This window comes from Salmo salar, chromosome ssa02 (assembly GCF_905237065.1).
Source record: "Salmo salar chromosome ssa02, Ssal_v3.1, whole genome shotgun sequence".
NCBI classification, from domain to species: Eukaryota; Metazoa; Chordata; class Actinopteri; order Salmoniformes; family Salmonidae; genus Salmo; species Salmo salar.
In genome coordinates, this window is record NC_059443.1 from 42360213 (window position 1) to 42371360 (window position 11148).

The 11148-nt window shown below is 43.1% G+C and overlaps 1 protein-coding gene across 1 annotated transcript; it reads left to right on the forward strand.

Moving 5' to 3' along the window:
* Positions 1-4826: 4826 nt before the first annotated feature.
* LOC106583484 (keratinocyte differentiation factor 1) lies at positions 4827-10912 on the forward strand. The gene is made up of 4 exons (XM_014167720.2): positions 4827-5069; positions 5610-6730; positions 7073-7150; positions 10071-10912. The coding sequence occupies exons 2-4, from the start codon at positions 5629-5631 to the stop codon at positions 10160-10162; spliced, it is 1272 nt and encodes a 423-aa protein (XP_014023195.2). The 5' UTR covers positions 4827-5069; positions 5610-5628; the 3' UTR covers positions 10163-10912.
* The last annotated feature ends 236 nt before the right edge of the window (positions 10913-11148 follow it).

The following is an 11148-nucleotide window of genomic DNA, read 5'->3' on the forward strand; positions in this document are numbered from 1 at the left end:
GAAACAGTTCCGTAAGGTGCAAACACTAAACAGAAATTAACTACCCACAAAAACCCTGTGGGAAAAGGCTACCTAAGTATGGTTCCCAATCAGAGACAACGATAGACAGCTGTCCCTGATTGAGAACCATACTCGGCCAAAACAAAGAAATACACAAAACATAGAAAAGGGCACATAGAATGCCCACCCTAGTCACACCCTGGCCTAACCAAAATAGAGAACAAAACCCTCTCTATGGCCAGGGCGTGACAAGGGCACAGACTTTTGAGGGTAAAGAAGTTGCTTCTGATTTTCATACGGATGTAGCCAAGAGTTCGTGTGAGGAAGTGTTAGTGGTGCATCTCAATCAAATCTCAGACACCCAAGATATTGGGAATGAATTGTACCACTTAGAGATAGAGGATGGGTTGCACCAACATGGTTTACAGTGGCTTGCGAAAGTATTCACCCACTTTGGCATTTTTCCTATTTTGTTGCCTTACAACCTGGAATTAAAATTGTTTGTATCGTTTGATTTACACAACATGCCTACCACTTTGAAGATGCAAAATATTTTTTCTTGTGAAACAAACAAGAAATAAGACAAAAAAACTGAACTTGAGCGTGCATAACTATTCACTGCCCCAAAGTCAATACCTTGTAGAGCCACCTTTTGCAGGAATTACAGCTGCAAGTCTCTTGGGGTATGTCTCTATAAACTTGACACATCTAGCCACTGGGATTATTGCCCATTCTTCATGGCAAAACTGCCCCAGCTCCTTCAAGTTGGATGGGTTCCACTGGTGTACAGCAATCTTTAAATCATACCACAGATTCTCAATTGGATTGAGGTCTGGGCTTTGACTAGGCCATTCCAAGACATTTAAATGTTTCCCCTTAAACCACTCGAGTGTTGCTTTAGCAGTATGCTTAGGGTCATTGTTCTGCTGGAAGGTGAACCTCCGTCCCAGTCTCAAATCTCTGGTAGACTGAAACAGGTTTCCCTCAAGAATTTCCCTGTATTTAGCGCCATCCATCATTCTTTCAATTCTGACCAGTTTCCCAGTCCCTGCCGATGAAAAACATCCCCACAGCATGATGCTGCCACCACCATGCTTCACTGTGGGGATGATGTTCTCGGGGTGATGAGGTGTTGTGTTTGCGCCAGACATAGTATTTTCCTTGATGCCCAAAAAGCTCAATTTTAGTCTCATCTGACCAGAGTACCTTCTTCCATATGTTTGGGGAGTCTCCCACATGCCTTTTGGCAAACAGGTTTGCTTATTTTTTTCTATAATCAGGAAGTGCATCCTGATCTCTCCTTTAACCTCTCACTTTGCAATGCACTAGAAGGTCCTGTGGCTTAGACCTGTGTAGTTTGACGGCCCTCCATTATTATATGGCCTCCATCTTATCTTTATCTTTCTTTTATCTTTTATGCCCTTAATCAGGTGTATATATAGCCCATTTCAGTGTTGTTTGCATCTTGGTTATCAATCAATGCGTTACACTTATCTTGTATTCTCATCACCATTCTTAAATGGTGGGGTCCTGTTTTCTGAACCCTTTCACTATTGTGGCCCTCTTGCATGCACCTCTTATCCAAACTCCCTTACTGCTCAGCCTTCCTGACCTTGGGTAAACCACTTGTAGTATTTTGTGGTGCCCTGGCCACTTATTCTTGTTTACAAGATTTCTTGCCCGCTATAATCACCATCTCTTAATGGCAAGGCCCTGTTACCTGGACCTTATCTGAGTATTGGCCTTCTGACCTTCCGTCTCCTTTACTTTGGGGTCACCTGCTAACAGGTGAATCTCAGGGTAGGGGTTGGAAGAGCCCTTCAACTAGGCTATGGTCCTCAACTGTTGAGGTGCTCGATAGTAGATAAAGGGAAGAGCGTGTATAAAGTTGGCCTGTGTAAATATTGTGAATAGTTCGGTGAACAATGAAACATAGGAGGGAAAGAGGTCCCAATGTGAGCTAAGTCATGCAGTATGCACTTCCTATTTATGGAAAAATAAAAATGAAAGAAAAAAGGTGCCGCCAGTGGGTTCGGAAGCAATGGCTTTTTTTCTGGCCACTCTTCTGTAAACCCAGCTCTGTGGAGTGTACGGCTTAAAGTGGTCCTATGGATAGATACTCCAATCTCCGCTGTGGAGCTTTGCAGCTCCTTCGGGGTTATCTTTGGTCTCTTTGTTGCCTCTCTGATTAATGCACTCCTTGCCTGGTGGGGGGCCCTCTCTTGGCAGGTTTGTTGTGGTGCCATATTCTTTAAATGTTTTAATAATGGATTTAATGGTGCTCCGTGGGATGTTCAAAGTTTTTTATATTTTTTATAACCCAACCCTGATCTGTACTTCTCCACAACTTTGTCCCTGACCTGTTTGGAGTGCTCCTTGGTCTTCATGGTGCCGCTTGCTTGGTGGTGCACCTTGCTTAGTGGTGTTGCAGACTCTGGGGCTTTTCAGAACAGGTTTATATATATACTGAGATCATGTGACAGATCATGTGACACTTAGATTGTACACAGGTGGACTTTATTTAACTAATTATGTGACTTCTGAAGGTAATTGGTTGCACCAGATCTTATTTAGGGGCTTCATAGCAAAGGGGATGAAAACATATGCACGCACCACTTTTCCGTTTGTAAAATTTTTTAGAATTTTTTGAATTAAGTTATTTTTTTAAATTTCATTTCACCAATTTGGACAATTTTGTGTATGTCCATTACATGAAATCCAAATAAAAATCTATTTAAATTACAGGTTGCAATGCAACAAAATAGGAAAAACGCCAAGGGGAATGAATACTTTTGCAAGGCACTGTAAATGTTTATCAACACCGGCCAGTGTAGTGCAGTGTTAACTTTTTGCACTCCTCAGTTTTGAATCAACACTAGAAATGTACCACTTTTTTCAGTGTACTTTTTACTCTGTGTAGAGTGGGACCATATGTACTCACTGACAGTGTTAAATTTAACACTTTACGTGTTGATTTAACACTTTCAAATTTACTGTGTATAATGCACGTTATAACTAACGTTAATGCTACTTCACTACAATCTTACCGTTATCAGGCCCGTTACAGCATGTTGCATAAAATCATCATTCGTACCAAGGCTGGGCATATCATGAACTCCAATTCAATTGTTATACAAAATGGACACGTAAATAGCCTACTAATAATTAGTTAATTATCATAAAACTCAACAGGATTAAACCTTTCTCTAATTATTCTCTGAGGAACTCTCCACAGTAGATATGCTGCCATTTTATCAGTTAATCCACCTCAAGTGGCAGTTTAGAATTAATCGCCAATCTAAGTTTATATATATTTTATGATTCATTGAGCAACAGGCTTAAAATTAATCTAGGTTTAAAGTGAAAACTAAACTTAGATTAGAGGAAGGATTTAATTTAACTAGGATTCATTTAAAACTAGGTTTAACATTTGGTGCAACAAGGTGAATAGATAAACCTTGATTTAACCCAGTTTAAGAGTTAATCCATGTTGGTGCAACCCACCCAGAAAGTTGTGGTAGAGGTTTATCAGATGAGGAAATATTAAGCTCTATGACAAAACTTAATTAGATGAGCAGCATGTAACTGGAGAGGTTGACGTCGAAGTAAGCGAGGATACACTGAAATGTGTTTTGTCAGATGGAGGGTTCAGGCATACCACTCCAAATAATGGTGTGTTTACATTGACTCGTGATGAATGGGAGAGGGTCCATTCGGAGGGAAGTGGCAGGTATTTCAAAACGTTCTCATGGGTAGGCCTATTTGTAGGAAAGATTAAAGAGTAGAATCCTTACTGTGTAGTACATTTTCGACATCATACATTTTCAGACACACACACATATATATATATATATTTTAGCTCCATAGAGGGTGAAACTTGCATTGTCATTTCATAATACTGCTGTATATAAGGTGTACAACCTCCTCTGTTTGGCCGCTCACAACAGAAGTGGTAGATAAACCAGTGTTGAGAAACATAACATCTGAACAACGCACAAATAACTTTTGGGATTCTGGTGAAATCAGGTCACTACAATTACTGAAATAAAAACTTAAAAATGAAACATCGGCACAAATAATCGTTTTTCCTGTACAGCGCTATATTTGTACCGTATAGCGTTCAGGCAACCCATTTTAAAATGTTTGACCACAGTAAAAGTCCAGCAACACTGCATATTATTCAGGTCCCCATGAAATGATACCACATATAGATTCTACAGACCCTACTGAGTATTCTCTACAATACTTTTATTGCGACGTCTAGAAATAGTTTTTGCTCTGGTTTTCTGTTCTACCTGATAATTAATTGCACCCACCTGTTGTGCCAGGTCTAAATCGTTCCCTGATTAGAGGGGAACAATGAAAACAAGCAGTGGAACTGGCTTCGAGGTCCAGAGTTGAGTTTGAGGGCGGAGTGAATCTTATTGTGGGCAATGGAATGGCTGGAGTAAAAGGCCAGCAATATTCTGTATTATCTAGTGCCCCATGAAAAGACACCATATATAGCCTACATTCTACAGACCCTACTGAGTGTTCCCTACAATATTTTTTACTGTGGCACTTTGAATAGTTTGTTTTATACACCAATAATATTTCATGTACAGTATTTTGCATTGGGGGTATTTATTTGACCTTGGAACATGTTTTAAAACACACGTGTATTGCAAATGTCACTTAAATATGAACAAATATGAATATTGTTCATGTTTAGACAAATATTTTGATATAACAATAAGAAATACAGGTTATTGACACTTTTCTACTATTACGTGAGGGACTTTTATTTTGAACATTTCTGGTTGTCACGTCTTCCCTGTGGGTGGGTGTTGGAGAATTTGGATTTACCTGTAGCCGCAGGTAATAACCTACACGGGAAGACGAAAGAACAAAACACTGGAATTTACCAAAAGGAGTTTAGTCTTCACTGGGTAGGGTTGGTAGCTAGCAGTTGGTGAGTTGAGAAACCGATACACACAAACTCGACCCAAAGAAAGAACGTTTTCCCGTACGGACTTCCGTAATTTAATCGGCGTCAAGAGTTAACAAAAGTAACCCGAGCGATTTATGCGGTAAGTTAACTTCTCAGGTGTTCACCGTATGAAGAAGCTTATCCTAATTTCGGACAAGCTTGACTCTAGCCTGACAAAGTGATCTTTATAGATGACATGTTATTTGTGTTTTGAAAAGTCATATTTAAAACTTCCCAATTTCTTTACCCTTAAAAAGGTAGCCTACCCGATCAAAATAGACCGAATGCACGCATGGAAAATGTAACCAAAACAAAGTCCTTGTGACAGTTCCACAGGCCAAATTGATAAGCGATTTAGATTGACTTGAAAGATATCAGAATTTGACTTTTTCCTATGGCATTCTCTCCAATTGCTTGATTGTTAAAACATGTATCTGCAAAGTAGCCTACAACAAACTATAGGCTGTATCTCAAAATACAGTATTAGTTCAACGTTTGGCGTCAATAGTCTACTTGTTGCAACAGGAAATGATTAATGTGACTGACTGGCAAAGAGATGATAAGTAAGCATAATAATTACTGTGTTTAGATATGACTATTATAAAGTGTATATATTCCATTGTTCCCATCACATTGAAAGGTCCCGGGAGCTTTGAGCCATGCCTGGCCACAGCACAGGGGCTCCTCAGAAGTCCCGCCACGACAAACAGCACTGGGGACACAGCACCAGGGCTGACGGCTACAAGCAGGGCCGCACCATCTCTAGAGACCGCACCGCCAGCCAAGAGTCCTACAAGGACCCCCATGCTGACCACAACACACGGGAACAGTACAATGGCGACCATACCCGTCACTCTGAGGGCCAGCAAGGCCGCAGAGGAGCCCCCTCGACACGACACGTCAACGGGCGGGGGTCAGAGACACTGGGCTTCATCCCTGGCTCAGCAGACTCTCCCCAGAGCACAAACGCATGTGGGTCCTGTACCTCTATGGGCTGGAGTGGCTGTAAGGCGCTCCTTTGCTGTGTTCTCACCTGTGGCTTCTGTGGCAGCCGGGATCTCTGTCTGCCTGTCAACAACGAGAGCTCCACGGACCACCCCAGCAAGGCCGACCCTGAGCAGCCCCACCCCCCCAACGGCATGCCCGTGTCCAAGCCCACCTGCGGCATCCCTCTGGAGTCCAGCATCAAGCCTTCCAAGCAGCCCTCCAAGCTGCCTCCCAGTGACAGCTTCCGCTACAAGGACGTCCGCATCGGAGGCCAGACGGTGGTCTATCCCACCTCGTCGTCGGGCCCCAAACGGACGCGTACGGGCGGCAAGGGCGACAGCCAGCGTCCCGTCAGCAACACCAGCACCATCTACTCCCGAGAGGACCTGGATCTGGACGACCTGTGCGACAGCGGCACGGACATTGACTCGCTCATCACTAAGAAACTTCTAGAGCTCTACGCGTTGCACCAGATCGACCAACTGGCCAAGTGCACGTCTGACTCGTCATTCTCAAGGAAGACCAATGAGATCAGCGAGCTGATCTGCAGCATTGCTCAGGACTACAACCTGGAGCAGCGGGAGGCAGAGTGCAGGCTGGTGCACGGCGTCATCCGCATCAGCACGCGCAAAGGCAAGAAGAACAAAAACTCCAACTCCCAGGCCCAGGAGCCAGTGCACCAGCAGCCGCGAGCAAACGGGGGGAACGACCGAGGGACCCTCCTTCCTGACAGTGGCAATGAAACAATGACGTACACCTTTAACAGCAGTGAGAGTAAGAGAGGGTTACTACATTTGTGTATCCATTCAAAATAACTAGCGCATTTCAGGTATTGAGGGTCTTGCGAGAATAAATGTGACAAAGTTTTGTTTCAATTTAAGTCAGAAAATCCAACAATGAATTCTATTCCACATTATTTTCCCATTTAACCTCCCAGTTTTCCCCTATTCTTACTTCATGTTTATGTTGCATACCAATACCATAGATGACTCTGCTGAAATGCTTTTGGTGCGCTAGTGTCTGTTGTCTCACCTCTTCGGTATCATTGAGTCTCCATTTTCTATTCATTCATATACATCTATGTTTGAGTAACTCTAAGTTGTGTTTTTACCACAGTGGAGCCTGAGGTGAAAGTGTCAGAGCTGACACAGTCGGACGAACTAGCCAGGCAGATGAGGTACTACAGTGGAAGAGGTAAGTACTTCTGGACTTGAATTCAGTCTCACAGTAGGAGTGCTGATATAGGATCAGTTTAGTATTTTATATCATAATGAATGAGATTATATGGAAATGGCGTACCTGATCCTAGATCAGCACTCCTCTGAGATGCTTTTTCAAAACGTGCCCTAGTCTAGGTCAAACCTGCTTGTACAGTAACATTGTTTGGCACTTATTTTACAGTATTTAGACTACTACTACTATATCAAGACCCTGTACTTCCCCATACCATAGATGTTGTACTGTATAAGATGCAGTGCATTCGGAAAGTATTCAGACCCCTTCCCTTTTTCCACATTTTGTTACCTTACGGCCTTTTTCTAAAATGGGTTAAATACAATGTTTTAACTCATCAATCTACACACAATACCCCACATTGACGATGCAAAAACATGTTTTTAGACATTTTTGCAAATGTATTATAACCAAAAAACATACCTTATTTACACAAGTATTCAGACCGTTTGCTATTTGACTCATAATTGAGCTCAGGTGCATCCTGTTTCCATTGGTCATCCTTGAGATGTTTCTTCAACTTGATTGGAGTCAAGGCTCACACCTCTATATAAGGTCCCACAGTTGAAATGTGCATGCCAGAGCAAAAACCAAGCCATGAGGTGGAAGGAATTGTCCGTAGAGCTATGAGGCAGGATTGTGTCGAGGCACAGATCTGGGGAAGGTTACCAGAACATTTCTGTAGCATTGAAGGTCCAAGAACACAGTGGCCTCCATCATTCTTAAATGGAATAAGTTTGGAATCACCAAGACTCTTCCTAGATCTTGCCGCTCATCCAAACTGAGCAATCAGGGGAGAAGGGCCTTGGTCAGGAAGGTGACCAAGAACCCAATGATCATTCTGAGAGAGCTCCAGAGTACCTCTGTGGAGATGGGAGAACCTTCCAGAAGGACAACCATCTCTGCAGCACTCAACCTATCAGGCCTTTATGGTAGAGTGGCCAGGCGGAAGCTACTCCTCAGTAAAAGACACATGACAGCCCGCTTGGCATTTGCCAAAAGGCACCTGAAGACTCTCAGACCATGAGAAACAAGATTCTCTGATCTGATGAATCCAAGAATGAACTCTTTGGCCTGAATGCCAAGCATCACATCTGGAGGAAACCTGGCACCATCCCTACGGTGAATCATGGTGGTCCCAGCATCATGCTGTGGGGACTGAGACTAGTCAGGATGGAGCAGGGACTGAGACTAGTCAGGATGGAGGGAAAGATGAACGGAGCAAAGTAGAGAGATCCTTGATGAAAACCTGCTCCAGAGCACTCAGGACCTCAGACTTGGGCAACGGTTCACCTTCCAACAGGACAACAACCCTATGCACACAGCCAAGACAACGCAGGAGTGGCTTCGGGACAAGTCTCTGAATGTCCTTGAGTAGCCCAGCCAGAGCCCGGATTTCAACCCGATCGAACAACTCTGGAGAGTCCTGAAAATAGCTGTGCAGCGACGCTCCCCGTCCAACCTGACAAAGCTTGAGAGGATCTACGGAGAAGAATGGAAGTTATTCTCAAAATACAAGTGTGCCAATGTTTTAGCGTCATACCCTAGAAGACTCGAGGCTGTAATCGCTGCAAAAAGGTGCTTCAACACAGTTACTGAGTAAAGGGTTTGAATACTTTTTTTTATAAATTAGCAAACATTTCTAAACAGTTTTCTTTGTCATTTTGGAGTATTGTGTGTAGATTGAGGGGGAACAATCGAATCGATTTTAGAATAAGGCTACAACGTAACAAAATGTGGAAAGTCAAGGGGTCTGAATATTTTCTGAATGCACTGTATAACTTGAATCTGAGGCAGCATCTATTTACACTTTGATGGGTTCTGTAGCATTTCAGTGTAATTGTTCTACACTGGAAATATTCTCCCATATCTGATCCGATACATGTTTTTAGAACAATAACACATTGTTTCCTTGTTGTGGCTCATGGAATGGTTCTTTACTTGTCCTGGGCAGTCTTCATTTAGGCACCAAACGGAATAAAACTGACTGGAACAGGGAAGGACTAGCTAGACTTGTCCAATTAGAAACGCTCATTTTCCGTTGCAAAACGTTTCTATCTGCGTGGCCCAATGAACACAACCCTGGGTTCTATGTGGCAGCAGAGGTAGTAGGCCTAACCTCTGGACTGACTGTTCCAGTAAGTCATGGTAGCTGAGGGGCTCTGTTCAACGCAGCTGTAGTGCCCAGTGCAGCTGCAGGCGTTTTCTAACCTTCTCTCTGATCACCAGTGGCTTACCGTGCTTTGATGTGACTCCTGGAGAAGGAAAGCCTTCGCATTCCTCCTTTTTCGGTGTGTTTTCTCCTGGCTATTACACCACCTCCCCCTCTCTGCCACCCTATACACCCCTTGCATCCCATCTCAGTTTCCCTATTTGCTCTGGGTAGGTGGCGGTGCATATCGCCCCCCCTTAGGCAGCGTATCAGGTGACATTAAATACCTAACGGTCGACGGTTTATGGAATTTGGGGAGTAACCCTGATTACAGCTTTTTGTTGGTGAGAATGGAAGGTGAGGGGGAGTCTTGTTACAGTGCCTTTTGAATGGAGGAACATTGCGGTGTTTTCACACCATATGCATCTCTGAGAGTGTGCCGGGATATCAGCTGTCAATGTCATTTTTCTATCTTTTATTTGATGAAGGGACAGTTTACTGGAAACAGATTTAAGCCTAGTCCTGTAAATAAAAATGCTCAATGGAGAATCTGTAGCTTTTAAATCCAGGATTAAGCTTAATCAGTGTCCAGGAAACCTGTTCCATAAGGTATTGTGTGGTTCAGTAACCATTTTTAAAGTGGTAACTTCAAATATTTCTATCCCTTGTAGTCTCTGTCCATTTGAAATACTGGCTGGTAAATGTCTCTCTCTATTCTGGCCCTCCTAGCTCACTCCTCCAGCTCAGCTACTGCCTACTCTCCCTACCAGCCTGACACAGAGACTGACTCGTCAGGGGTCCCACTGCTGCACGTCCTCTGAGCGTCATGACAAGGTCAACACAACGTCCAGGGCACAACGTTCTCAAGGGCCTCAACCGAACTGGGGCCGGCTGTTGTGTGATAGTGGGGCATATTTTTGTTGATCAGCCTATTGTTCCTCCAACACTGTCATGCTTCCCTGGAACTAATAGAAGGACATCCTATAGTGACAGAGAGGATGTTAAGTGTGGGACTATTGAAGCCGTCTCTTCTCTCTGGTGTGGAATCAGCATGTCCTTCCAAACCATGGAACCGTCTGTGAGGGAGGCCTGCTTGGAAGGGCGAGATGGTGGCACCAGTCTACGGGTGCCCAATTGGCACATATCTGAACATCGGAAAAACAAGGGGATTTCTTTTTTTTTTTAACGGGAAAACTAGATTTCTATTGTGTATTTGCATGCTATATTGTAAGTTGTTTTTATACCAGTTATGTTGTTGCCTTGCCACTCCTAGCAGAGACACCAAAATCACTCCATGCATTTTTAACTCCGGGTTCAGTCACTTTACTGAGAACTAACGCATAACCGTCCCTGTTTTAGTGTGTGTGTGACAGTGCGTTAGGGCAAATTGACACCCTACCATTTGGACCCAGTAGCAGGTTTATCTTCATACTTTCAGTGTCAAAGGAGTTACTTTGTACAAAACTTTTTTCCAAGTGAACGTTGCTTTTTTTGTCTAAACATCTCTTTCGACATTGACAAAATGCCAATGTATAGGTAATTTTTTAAATAAAAATAAAAAAAGCAATGAATCCCCTTGCCTGTTTATGCCAACTTGCTACTGTTTTAATTCAACTCCGTTGATCAAAAATATATGATAATATAGTTAAGTCTAATAGAGTATGGATTCGGTATGCACATTAACTTGATCTGTGCATATGATTTCCATTGACACCAATGCTTGAGTTAAACGCAGATCTCAAGGATGGATTCAGTCCATTGGGTGTTCAATTACTTTATGCTGCTTATGTTTACACAGATGTATTAT

Bases quoted from the DNA above. Each gene is read 5' to 3' on its own strand.
- LOC106583484 (XM_014167720.2), top strand. From the start codon at position 5,629: ATGCCTGGCCACAGCACAGGGGCTCCTCAGAAGTCCCGCCACGACAAA. The intron at 6,731-7,072 runs GTAAGAGAGGGT...TTTTTACCACAG, and splicing joins CACCTTTAACAGCAGTGAGA to TGGAGCCTGAGGTGAAAGTG. The intron at 7,151-10,070 runs GTAAGTACTTCT...TGGCCCTCCTAG, and splicing joins GAGGTACTACAGTGGAAGAG to CTCACTCCTCCAGCTCAGCT.